General features: G+C 43.7%; 2 protein-coding genes across 5 annotated transcripts; one reads left to right on the top strand and one right to left on the bottom strand.

Annotated features, from left to right (window-relative positions):
• Positions 1-1,203: 1,203 nt before the first annotated feature.
• LOC128299856 (myogenesis-regulating glycosidase) lies at positions 1,204-12,289 on the top strand. Of its 4 annotated transcripts, XM_053035976.1 has the most exons (8): positions 1,204-1,238; positions 2,250-2,667; positions 2,732-2,885; positions 3,615-3,754; positions 5,852-6,020; positions 9,954-10,049; positions 10,129-11,995; positions 12,067-12,289. In XM_053035976.1, the coding sequence occupies exons 2-8, from the start codon at positions 2,345-2,347 to the stop codon at positions 12,201-12,203; spliced, it is 2,886 nt and encodes a 961-aa protein (XP_052891936.1). In that variant the 5' UTR covers positions 1,204-1,238; positions 2,250-2,344; the 3' UTR covers positions 12,204-12,289. The 4 variants fall into 4 exon arrangements, with proteins under 4 accessions (XP_052891936.1, XP_052891937.1, XP_052891938.1 ...); XM_053035977.1 differs by lacking the exon at positions 1,204-1,238 and having other exon boundaries at positions 1,846-2,667; positions 2,732-2,894; XM_053035978.1 differs by lacking the exons at positions 1,204-1,238; positions 2,250-2,667; positions 2,732-2,885; positions 3,615-3,754 and adding an exon at positions 4,439-4,548.
• On the bottom strand, positions 6,823-8,731 carry LOC128299857 (cilia- and flagella-associated protein 45-like). Its single transcript, XM_053035980.1, has 4 exons — positions 8,619-8,731; positions 7,397-8,555; positions 7,084-7,325; positions 6,823-7,011 (listed from the first exon to the last, which is right to left on the bottom strand). The coding sequence occupies exons 1-4, from the start codon at positions 8,729-8,731 to the stop codon at positions 6,906-6,908; spliced, it is 1,620 nt and encodes a 539-aa protein (XP_052891940.1). The 3' UTR covers positions 6,823-6,905.
• Positions 12,290-12,588: the final 299 nt, after the last annotated feature.

Here is a 12,588-nt window from a genome sequence, read left to right as displayed (position 1 = left end):
ATAAGGGAAAAACGAAATGTGTGAAGTAGATCATACAAAATGTATATAAAACACGACCATCAGATTAGACGACTTTCTCCACCAAATACGAAAACAATACAAAACTCAATCGTTCACAACAAGCAAAAGAGTAAACAGTGCATCTCCCCTAGATTTGCTGACCACATTTATGACGATTTTGTGCACCGGAAGATTATATAGGCTTGTGCACCACTCACTATTTGAAGCAATTAAAGTATGAAGATTTCAATTAGATGCGAACAGAATGTGTAGATAAAGATGTTGAATAATCCCGAGAGATGCAAACCCTTATATTAGACTATTATAGTTGAATCAAAACGGAAATGAAACAAAAAAAGGATTACAGAACTAAGCGACTAAGTCGAACGTATATAAAAAAACAAGCAGCGTAAGTGGTGGTTGCAATAGATTCTGTAGCTTGAGTTGGCGTACTGCATTGGCATCGGTTAGAACACTTGCTGAAAAGGGTGGAACAAAGTTGACTAAACATTTATTGTTAGGATTATGTAATGCCTCCAAGAAATGCTCTGCGCGTGTATGATTTTAATTTCCATATCCGTTTAGCACTTTGCATCCCACTAACACCCGAAAAGTCCGCAAGAAGAAGCACTGGTAGATAAACCAATAGGAAATGACAATTTTTAAGAAAATAATCTTAAGAGCAAGTACATCTAACCTTAAGTTCTTATCGTGAGATGAACAGATTTTGCCCGATACAGAGCATGGAATATGAAGAAGTCTAAAGAAATGCAGATCAGTTATCATAATTTATTATATATATGACAGTGATACTATATACTATATAAAGTTTTAAAATTGATGCTAACAATCATGGCATACAAACACGCTCGCTGCTGTAAAACTGTAATCCGAAACCATACTAGCGAGATCTTAATTGCAAACAGCGGTTCGTGCAGTTATTTATTATGAACGGAAGAAGCCGGAGCAAACGGAGCAGTTTAAGTTCCATGGACCCTTCTTATCGACTCCGTCCGTATATCAAGACACTTGTTCGCATCTGTGTCTTTTCGATGGGTGCAACATCTTTTTACGCTATCGATAAATGGTTTGAATTGTTTGATTATGATAAACAATCAATTCACATTATCATCAACGCACGATTGCACATTGATGTGTCCACTGTCAGCCCCGTCGACAATGTCGCCGTTGCCTGCGTGAGCTGGTCAGTCGTACTAATGGAGCCGTAATCACATCAGGTGAATAGCAAACGAATGTAGCAGAACAAATTAAACCTTTACCAATGGGCAGATTGTCGTATGCCATGCCAGCCGTTTTGCTTGAGTGGCACCTGTAGTTCAGGTATTGCTACAGTTACGTCAATTGTGGTTTGTGCCCTTTGGGATGTTTTCATGGAATCTGTTCGCTTAAAAGAGACGATCGCACGTTGCGGTTATAGCGCGAAAATGTAGCGACGATTGCTCGGCTCCAGTGGACGTCCAGATTTCCAGTGGCACTGTTAATATTGTCACTCCACGGTTAGATTTGTGCAGAAAGATTAACGGAAACGTGCAAAATAGAATTAGCACTTGACACAAACTTGGCTTGACTCGAACTCAGTTACAGTTTTGTGGAAACAATCGTGCTGTAAAGAGTGGAGATTTGGTGCATCAAATCCTACGGCCATTTGAACTAGTGATTTGTGTACATTTCTTCGAAATTATATCATTTTATAATCCGAACCAAAGTTCTAAACAATTACATACAGTTTTAGTGTTTCTTTCTAGATGAGCTTGTGAATGATGGATTAGTGTGTTAAGAGATTAAAATACATCATTGCATTGAAACTAGATTAGCAACCCCAACTTAAAGTATTAAGCACGGACGGTGATATCTGGGGATTATCTTATCTTTGGGGAGCTAATTTGCAGATCAATTGGATTAACGCCGTGTCGAGTCTGGAATAGTACAGCTGTGTGTGATTAGGCGCACTAAGTCGATCTTGTTAAAATCGTTCGATTCGCTGTTTTGTGTATTGAGTTTGTTTCACATTACTAGTGCTGGTTTTATGAAAGGCATTGTAAATGATCGTTACTTCGGCTGGGGGCGCAACTGTCCCAATTATAGGTGACACGAACGAAAACAGCGTGAACGTGTCTGTCCTATTACCTGTTGTGTTGTGATTGATTTTTAACCCTTGATAATTCATTCAAGTACCCAGTGTTGGACAATTTGATTTTAATTCGTTTTGTGCAATTTCTCCCCATGAGCGAAAGAGTGGATCCTCCCTCTCCACAGCGAAGGCAAACACTCGACATATTGTATCGACTTGGGATCGAATAGATAGTGTTAACAAATCGCAACCATGCACAAAGGTGCTAGGGCAGATGGTCAGCATGGTACGGTTCGTCAAGGGTATGGCAAGCCGCACAGGGCCGGCGATCCAATCGAGAAAGAGAACATCCCCTTTGTCGATTCGGATCACGAAGACGATTGCTTCGGCAGCAGCAGTCCAGCAACAGCAGCGATCAGTAGTAGTATATCGTCAGTTGACCAAGAGAACGACACTATGACGGAAAGCCAAGAAAACCTAGCTCGAGCGTACGTCACGCGCCATCAGCCCACTCTTGCCGAACGTAGAATGCAAGGAAAGCTAACCGTGTCCATCGACAATATCAGCGATGAAGGGTGAGTGAAAAAGTTTCTTTTAAAATTACGACAAAATCTAACCACAAACTCCCTGTCTGTGTAGCGATTTGATCGAAGAGGCGAAGGACAAAGCGACGGAGCTAAAACTGGTCGACGAACGGGCACGAGGATTGCGGCGGAATTCTATTTCCCTGCCAAGCCTGAACGTTAATGAGCTGGAAACGTTACGACTGGCACATCAAACCCAGGATGACGCGGTGAGTATGGTGCTACAATATAATGGTTATCATGTAAAGTGGATTGAAACCATCAAAATCAAACAATGGCGTAATCGGTTCCACAAGACGACATTGAGTGACAAAAAAGGCGATGTTGAGTGATGTGAATTCAAATATTTATCAGACTGATCATCATACCGTAACTGAGAGCTTCAGATATTTCTGATACCCAAAATATCGTTGGAAGGTTTTATACATTTTTAATAAGATTCGTAAATCGTTACATAATGATTTACATTGCTTCCATAAAGCATTTTACAGTACGTTTGCCCAGTAATGGGGTAATTGCCTCAGTTTATCCCATTTTCGTGCTACGTATTACCATTTGAAAAGGGTTTCAAATTATAGAGCACTATCGAAATTAGAATAACCGGCAGCTATTCAACAAATTGCGCCATTACTTCTTAGCTTGAAGACGCTAATCGAACAACAATGGGTCACTCGGCTGGATGATATTGGTACGGTGGTAACATGTTTTCGTTACTAATTACCGTGTACATTGGATGTTACCGTTGGTAATAGGGCACATACCGTCGCTAAGCGTTCATGTTTTTAAATCATTTGGCTTTTTTCAAATAATCTCGCTGCATTATTTAAACTTTCCGAAGCATGAATAAACGCCTCACATAGATCTCTGGTCAGAAGTAAACTGATTTTGAAATAAATTCCATTTTGCTTTTCTCTTATGTGTACTGTCCCTTTTTTCAGGGGTCCGATTCCGGATCAGACTCACTGTCGGGAGAGACTGCCGTTACTCCGGAAACTCCAACGACGCCGGCGAAGTTTAAACCTATGTTACAATTTAATGATAATAGCAGCAGCGACGAGGATGATAAACCGCGGGGCAAGTAAGTAGCGTTGTAAACTGGATCTCTCACGATAGATAAGATTTGACGTTGTCCAAAGTGTAAACATTTCTACCAATTACCCATAAATCACGGACAAAACGCTTATCTTGCCAAATACTTGGTATACTTCGCAACGAACCAATGGTCCAACAGGCGATGAGGGTTTAAAAAAACATCGTCGAAATGAAAAAATTCTTTTCACACTGACGGTTGGTATGTTGAAAGTAACATGACCACCAAGCAACCAGTACCTCGCTCAGTGTGACAAGGCTGTAGGTTATGCAGTAGAACAATTGTATGTAGTAATAAATAATACGAGACTAGCGACGTATCGTTGACGTTCAACGTACTAAGCATCTTCAGCCCACCTAGGCTTTGATCATGCACACACGATGATCATGTGTTTGTAATGGAATTTTCAATAGGTCAGCATCTATCTAGCAACTTGCCCGTTTGTGCATTTGGTAGTGGCTAGCCTAGCGTATCGATCAACCATTTCCTTCTTTTTCGCACATCTCATCGCTGTGCTGGGCATATAAGGTAAACATCGCAGAGGCCAGTTGTAATCGAGCGATCAAATGATTAGATGCGTTTAGTGTGGGTTTTGGGCCTGGGATTGGTAGTTTGATTTTTGTGCCCTCGTTTGATTTTTCTTTTGGGGACTAGCCCGTATTAACCCAATATTTGCTCAAGATGCTCGATCAGTGTTCGGTGCAGTGCAATTGTGGAATGGGTGAGCTCGTTCCAGTGGTGGAACCAAAGTATGCCACCTTCAGCCACTTTGGTCAAGGCGGGTAAGAAGTGTTCAGTGTTAGACATTTAAGCATGTTCTGGCATAATGTTCTTTCAAAATGTAAATCAAAAATCATATTAAAAAAGAGACAAATTGCACCGGTCTACAATAGCTTAAATATAAAGTTTTATAATTAAAATGCATTAATTGCTTAAGGCAAGACCGCTGTACTTGTTATTCCTTATCATGCCACTCTCACCTTGTAATGGAACATTCATTCGTCGCTTAGACAACACGCTTCACCCCCGCTTCGCGATCAATTCCGCTGCTGAAGTCATACTGACGGCTATCCTTGGTTCGATGGTCGTTCAACGATCGGGTATGCGTGAATCGCCTACAAGCACGCAACACAATGCCTGTCCGTCTGGTGTTGCAGTGTCAGCCTTTTTGTCAACCGCAAGCAGACTTCCAGATGTTTGCAACGGTTCCCCCGTGGACTCTCAGTTCTCGGTTAAGAAATGATACGCGCGTATCATCTTCTCTCCGTACCAGACCAAACCTCTCCGCTTAATCTGCATATCGCGGTTACCGTTTCAGATTTCTCTCGCGTTTGTAAATAACATTATCGACGCAAACAGAACCAGCAAGAAGATAGCCTTCTGAACGTTTAATGACACTACAGTGGTTGGCATATTTTTAACAACACACGCTAATGAAGAATTGTATTCAATAATACCGCTGCAAGACAAACTAATTTGAATGAAGCGACAAACAAATTTGAATTGTAAAACGAACGTAAACGATTGTAAACGAACGAATTTTTAGAATATGGTATAAAATATTTTAATATTCTATATTAATTTTTTCCGTTCCATTTGTATCTACCGTTTTGATTGTGTTGAGATCAGATCGACTTATATAATTTATTACAGGAAAAATTAAAATAGTAAATTAAATTACACCTTTATAAACTGCTTCCATCCGCGAAGGCAATCGTGTTCCAAGGTGTGTTTGTTGTCGCCGTTTCCGACACGACGATGACGACGGTGCCCACGATACAACGCTTTCACGCGGACGAATAAACAGCTGTTGTGTGCCGAACAGTGCGGCAGTACGTTTGGCGGAACCACAATCGCGGCATTCAGCGCGATAAGGTCCGCATTGCCGGTCAGTTTAGGACTATTACGCTACGAGTCACTTCGCTTCAGTGTATTCTACTCAGTGTTCAGGGTTCATTCGCATCCAAAAAGTAATTAAGTAGTTACCACGCTGCGTACCATGCTATTGTGTGTGCGTTATGGTGAATAGAATAAGTTTGAATAACATGTTTGTTTCATCTTTATCCATCGTTTCATGCTGGCTAGAAACCTATTTCGTACGAAGAGACGCTCCTCGATTGCACCGCTACCAGCCCTACGACTGAACGACAAGGAAATGATGTCGAACGACTTCGATTCGCACAGTGTGCTGAGTAATCAAGCATCGATCACCAGTGTCAACTCTTTAGCCAGCCTGTTGAAGGAAAAAATGCAGGTAAGTTACCCAGATTCCGACCTTAAATAGGGTTTGTGTGTTCGGGAATCGCCACCTTTCTGCAGTGAGTTTAGGAAATCCCAGAATTGATGTGCGTCACGATGTTGGCAACATTTTTCAGCCGTGTGAGTTGTTTTATCTCATTAACCGGTTTTTGTTGTACCTTGTACAATTGGTCGCGGTGGTGGATCACCGGTTGTAAAAAAAAACGGTTGATTTTAACTTCAGACAGAAATATGCTTCGATGCAAGACATCGATCGTCTGGAGAGAATGAGGTTAAGTGAACCAAATTAGAAAATTACCACGATTGCTTGAAGTTGGCATTGTGAGAGCGGAGTGGCCAGTGTCTGTACCACTACGGCCATGCCCGGACGTATACTCATGGAACTCCGGTTCGTTTGTCAAGTGTAGGTGAAGCTTACTGCAGAGCATATTGCTATGAAGAGATAAGAATATAACTACGAATGATTGGGCACGCTAATGGAAACAGTAGACGCACTTGGAGTCGAGACGATTGGAGTAATAATTAAAACGTTTGTTAGTAAAATGTAGTTGCATCTCATAGCATAATGATGCCATACACGGAAGTGAGATCCATGCGAATTGTTCATTCTGAGGGACTTGCTATTGTGAAGTAAGATATCGGGTTTTGTTTTTTTTTAATAATCACAAGCATTTAGAACACGAAAGTGTTTTTATGTAAATCGGAATACTTTTCAATACTTACTCACAACAGATCTTAGAAATCGATCGATCAGTACTAGAAATGCAAGAGTCACACAGGAATTTATTTGAGCATAGCAATATAAAGTCTATAACGAATTCCACACAATAGCCACAATTAGTCATCAGTGTTTTGTTAGCTAGTTAGATAGTTAGTTAACTCATTTACCAAGGTTCAGTTGACGTTCTACATCTTTGATGAATCGTTCTGGGACCTGACTTTCTTTCATCATTTTGATCTTGTTGGAAATGATGGTTTTGATGTTTCTGAAAGACATTAAGCAAAATGAATGAATTGCTCTAAAAAAATGCATCAAAATCTTGTCTCTTGCAACATACTTATCGCGTTTCTTCTCCGCCTGCAGTAGAGCTTGCTGTTCATTTCTAGCAATACGTTCCTTTTCACGCCGTTCCTGCTCTTTAAGATTCATTTGTTGGATGATCTCCTCACGATATCTTTCGCGAAGTTTAAGCTGCTTTCGCTTCTGTTCCATCTCTTTAGCTTCCTCGACTTTTAGCTTATCAATTGCCTTTTTGTGCTCGAGCTCATCTCTTGCGAGTTGCATAGCTCGTTCCGTTTTCTACGACAAGAATCGAACTTAGTATTGGCGGGCATATAGAGGACCTCAACTCGGTCAACTCGGAAACTTACCACGGCTTCTAGTTGGGCAGCCCGTGCCACAGCTAACTGTTGCTCGAGCTCCTTCTTCTTAATGGCGGCTTCCTTCTCGCGACGACGGAATTCCCGTTCTATATGCTCCTGGCCCCGGCGCAGGTCCATATCGTTTTTCTCCGACTTGGTATCGAGTAACTTTTGCTGAATCTTCAGCATTCGATCGTGTTCCTTCTCCCGTACCTCCGCCGCAATCTTGCGTTCAAACTCCACCTTCTTCTGTCGTTCCATCCGCTGGCGCATGTATTCCTGAATTTTAAGCTCCGCAATGCGCTGCTCTTCGAACTCCACCTGCTTGTAGTGTGCGGACAGCTCGTACGCTTTCTTCAATCCGGCACGTACCTGGTTGACGCGATCATGGCGCTCCTGTTCTTTCCGTTTTTCCTCCTGAACTATGGCCATTTGGGCTTGCTTCAAAACACGAGCCTCCTCCTCGATACGTTCCGCCTCCTTGAGACGCATTTTTTCTCGTTCCAGCAACTGATTCCGTATCTCCTCCGAATGCTGGGTGGTGAGCACTTTGTTTACTTCCCGTTTCTTTTCCTCTTCCTTGAGAGCCTTTTCATTTTCTTGCAACATCATTTTTTCTAGTCGCAACTCTTCCGTACGCAGTTCCCGCTCGATCTCCTGTTTTTCGGCAATCTGTGCATCCCTTATGATGTGACATTTGGCGGCGAGAATAATGCGATTAGCTCGTTTGACCTCTTCCTCTTGCTCCTGTTTAGCAAGGAATGCGCGATCGATGATTTTTCTCGGGCTGGTGTCGGAGTCACGGTCACCACCACCGTCCTCAAGAGTATTGCTCACTTTGCCACCTTTCTGCTGCCGTTCACGATCAATTTCTTGCAGGCGTTTCTTACGCCTTTCCGACTCCTCGAGCATGTTCTTCTTCTCCACCTCATTTGCTTTGAACTGAGCCAAACGATCCTCTAGCGTCTTCAGCTTAGCCTTGTCCTGCATCTTTTCGTAGTCTTCCTTGGACCAGAAGGCAGGATAGACGGAGGAATCCTTGCTAGGAATGAGCAAATTGCGAATATTATCCTTGTTCATGATTCGCACCACGTTTTTGCCTTCGTATGGGTCTTCCCGTTGCAGATGGATGGGTCTCCATCGAAGCATAAGATCACACTCTTGGGGGCTAAAATTGAAGATAAGTAATCAGCACACTTGAAAAGTATGATTTTCCGGATGGAGAACTTACTGGTGGCGATTGTAAACTCCCGGACGATGCTGTTTCGTGGGCAAATCATTGATGTAGTTCGTTCGAGCTTGAGTTTTAACGAAGTTTTTCGAAGGTTTCGATTGGATTGGCATGTTGAACCAAAGGTAGTGTCACTTTTTCCCCACAATTAGACCAAATTTAGACAGTTGTTGTACAACTTTTATGTACAGGTTTATGTGTTGAGACCAATAGCACAAAGCGAAAACAAATTTTGGTCGTGTTTAGTTAGGTTTCTAGGCGTCCTAAAGTTCCGTATCCTAGGGAAAGAAACTAACAACAAGCACCGTATCCGCCGTATCCTAGGGGAAACGTTTAACATGCGCGAACTACCAGAAACGAATGTTGAACCCTGCCATTGTTTACTGCGATCGAACTGTCGGTAACACGTGGTAACCGCCTACTTCGTTCAGCCCGTTTGAACCTGTGTTGGTGTGTTGGATTCCCCAAAAAAGTGCGAAAACGTGTTGCAGAAGGTGTCACCGTAGAATTGAGATGATAAAAAGAAGATAATAATGTAAATCAATATGGAAAACATCCACCAGTCGGTAACGCTGATAGATAATAGCTAGCCTCCGGACTAGATATGATCGACCACACTGAACAGTAGTGGTTTGTGAGCGGTATAGAAGACGCCTGCTCGTTGGTAGAACTTGCAGGGAAAACAACAATGATTGGACTGAAAGGAAAAGCTGAAGCGTCTATTGAAGAACCCAATCTTGTACGGAAAAGTGTAATTATTGGACCCAAAGGGAAAGCTGAAGCTGAAGAACCTGTTAAAGTGGTTCCCTCGGCTGGTAACGATGTTAGATCAAACGTTTCGTTGGTAGATTTGGACAATTCGGATCACAGTGTGTCATGCCGTTCTCGAAAAGTTTCAGTCTGTTACGTCGATCGTGGAAAGCGATCGAGCATTCAATCCCTCATGAGATGGCAAATGTTGCGAAAGGTAATGAAAGTGGTCTTAATATTTTACCAATGCATGATAACTAAAGTTAGCTAAACAAACAATGCGATTTTATTAAGATAATACGAGTGCCAACTGAATGTGTAAAACCGTAAGATAACACGTGTCGTGGTGTTACAAGTGCAAGCCACTTTGCGGAGGAATTCAATATTTAACATTGCAATCACCGTCTACCAATATTGAATGTGCTAGTGTGCACACAGTTTACCAGATACCTAGATATGCTAATTATCTACGCGGTCATACGCGGCCACCTACCTAAGTTAATTTGGTTGGCTAAATGATAAAGATACTCGTGGTTACAGCGTGTAATGTTCGTGCCTTCTGATGTTTGCTTGTTTCGTTCACAGAATGTGCCCGCCATCATTCGAAAGAAAAAGCGCGAAACCAAAGACTACAAACTCCGCGTATTTGTCGGCATGCTGTTTCTTATCATCGTATTTTTGGTGAGTTATTGGTAAACAACATAACGCGCACGGCGGTGCCATATTGTTTGTAGTGCTAATTAGTTTGCAAAACTTGCAGGTTGGCTACGCGTACGTCATGTACAATCAGAAGCTGCTAGCCAAGTCGTACTTCGAGAGCATAAAGTTCCACAAGAAAACGCGCAACTTTCGCCTGCTCGATGGCAAGGGTGCGGAACTGCTGACCGGTGTGCTGGGGACATCGCTGAGTATCGAGCAACCGTACAACTGTTTGCCGAAGGATCTGAAGGATGATGGTAGTGTGTGCTACGAGTGGAACTCTAAGGCACGGCTGTACATGAACCTGGCCAAATCTCCTGGCCCGCCGGACATTAAATGTTACTCGTTTCAATGGGAATCGCTGCTGGCCGACCTGTACCCGACCGATTGCTTCGACGTTGCCGAAGAGCGGGGATTTTGGTACGGTGGCGGACTGACCAAGGGCATTGAGTACATTCTCGGGAAGGCATCGATCCCTGCCGGACCATTTGTAACCGGTGACATCAACATGCATCAGTGGGGTAATGCGCTGAAGCGATATTTTCTCAACTCACGCGGTGTGGCCATTCAGGTGGACGAAAAGACGCCCCTGTACGTGAGCGTAAACACTGACGCGGGACGGCGCTTGTGCTTACAGGGTAGAAACGACAAGTTTGCCTTTGTAAATCGTCAGACAACATTTTCGGAGCTGAAGTACACTATCTGCACGGGGCCGGATATGAAAACGCTCCACAACGGGCTAATGCAGAAAAGCCTTTGGGATGGATTGACCGAGCGGGATAATGTGGTGATTAAATCGCTGCTACGCGAACCCGTCTGGCAGATACCGGCCTCTAAGCAGGAGGATCTCACCGAGGTAGCCATCTACAACTACACGGAAAGCATCATAGCGCTCGATTACCTTCGTCTGGGGCATGTGCTTGTGAACGAGTTTTGGCAGCGCACCATCGGCGATTTCCGGTTGGATTCGGACCGATTCCCGACGCTAGACGAGACGGTGAACATGCTGCACCGTCGTGGGTTCCGTGTGTCGTTCATGATTCAACCGTTTATCAGCACGGAAAGCAGCAACTTTCGGGAGGCTGTCGCGAAAAAGTTGCTTATATACGAGCGTGAATCGGAGCGAAGCATCCCGGCCCTGACGCGATACAAAAGCACTACCAGTGCCGGTGTGCTGGATGTAACGAACAACGCGTCGATACCGTGGCTAGCGGAGCAGCTGAAGAAGATCTCCGAGACGGTGGAGATTGATTCGTATTTTGTCGATTTTGGCACTGCGTTCAACATTCCCCGCTATTACCAGTGCTCTCAAACGCTGGTCAATCCGGACGAGTATAAGAACTACTTTATGGAGCAGTTCGAAGGGACGCTGAACATTTTTGGTGTATCGAGCGCTATATCCGTTCCACGGCCACCGGCATTCCTGAGCTTACCACCGGTGAACAGCTCGTGGAGTGGTCTGCAAAGCATCATTCCTACGATGCTTTCTTACGGTATAATAGGATTCCCGTTTCTAATGCCCGGCCCCGTCGGTGGTGACTTTGTGCTGCCCACACAGCAGCTGAAAAAGATGTACTCCTACTATTCGTTCGGTCTGCCACCACTACCCGATAAGGAGCTGTACGTTCGATGGCTGCAGCTGGCGGCATTTTTGCCGGTGTTGCGTTTCACGCATCTACCTTCCGAGTATCGCGACGATACGGTAACGGCTATAGCGAAGGAGTTGGCTCACATACGCACACAACGAGTACTTCCGCTGCTCGAAGACTTTTCGAGCATTGCCATGGATGAAGGCCTGCCAATAATACGTCCACTCTGGATGCTGGATTCGACCGATGTGAATTGTTTTTCGATCCACGATGAGTTCTCGATCGGCGATCGGATGATAGTGGCTCCTGTGCTGGAACGTGGTGAGACAGTTCGTGAAGGTGTGTTGAAATTAAAAGTAACAAAGGGAAGTAAGCTTGTACTAATGCAGTGTCTTCTGTGTCGCTTGCAGTTTATCTACCACAGGGTGTTTGGAAGGACGGTATCGACGAGTCGTTGCGAAAGGGCAGTCGCTGGATCCACAACTACCATGTGCCGCAGAATAAGGTGGCCTATTTCATTAAGATGCCCGACAATACGCGCTTTTAGGTGTGCCCATATCTTCCCTTTTCTCAACTTAACCACGAATCCGAAGATCAAACTATTTATTCTATTAAATATACTTTTATTAAATACACCAAAACACTGTCCACAAAATACTTCAAATATGTCCAAATTCGCGTCGGTCTAGTATTTCAAGCTCCTGATACCAGGAGAGCATGCAACGCAGGAGGATGCTTTTCCGTGTCAATCGAAACAGAAAACTCGCCAAAAATGACCAGTTTTTCAAGCTCCTGATACCAGGAGAGCATGCAACGCAGGAGGATGCTTTTTCGGTGTCAATTGAGACAGAAAACTCGCCAAAAATGGCCAGTTTTTCAAGCTCCTGATACCAGGAGAGCATGCAACGCAGGAGGATGCTTTTCCGTGTCAA

The sequence above is a fragment of the Anopheles moucheti genome, chromosome 2, assembly GCF_943734755.1.
Source record: "Anopheles moucheti chromosome 2, idAnoMoucSN_F20_07, whole genome shotgun sequence".
Classification (NCBI taxonomy): Eukaryota; Metazoa; Arthropoda; class Insecta; order Diptera; family Culicidae; genus Anopheles; species Anopheles moucheti.
The sequence above is the reverse complement of the archived record's forward strand: the minus strand, read 5'-3'. Positions and strand labels throughout refer to the sequence as shown.

What these genes read in the sequence shown, in the direction of transcription:
- LOC128299856 (XM_053035977.1), top strand. Translation starts at nt 2,345, where the DNA reads ATGCACAAAGGTGCTAGGGCAGATGGTCAGCATGGTACGGTTCGTCAA. An exon ending in GACAATATCAGCGATGAAGG is followed by an intron (nt 2,668 to 2,731) that starts GTGAGTGAAAAA and finishes CTGTCTGTGTAG; the next exon opens with CGATTTGATCGAAGAGGCGA. An exon ending in TTCTTATCATCGTATTTTTG is followed by an intron (nt 10,050 to 10,128) that starts GTGAGTTATTGG and finishes CAAAACTTGCAG; the next exon opens with GTTGGCTACGCGTACGTCAT.
- LOC128299857 (XM_053035980.1), bottom strand. Translation starts at nt 8,731, where the DNA reads ATGCCAATCCAATCGAAACCTTCGAAAAACTTCGTTAAAACTCAAGCT. An exon ending in GGAGTTTACAATCGCCACCA is followed by an intron (nt 8,556 to 8,618) that starts GTAAGTTCTCCA and finishes CTTCAATTTTAG; the next exon opens with CCCCCAAGAGTGTGATCTTA. An exon ending in CTGCCCAACTAGAAGCCGTG is followed by an intron (nt 7,326 to 7,396) that starts GTAAGTTTCCGA and finishes TTCTTGTCGTAG; the next exon opens with AAAACGGAACGAGCTATGCA.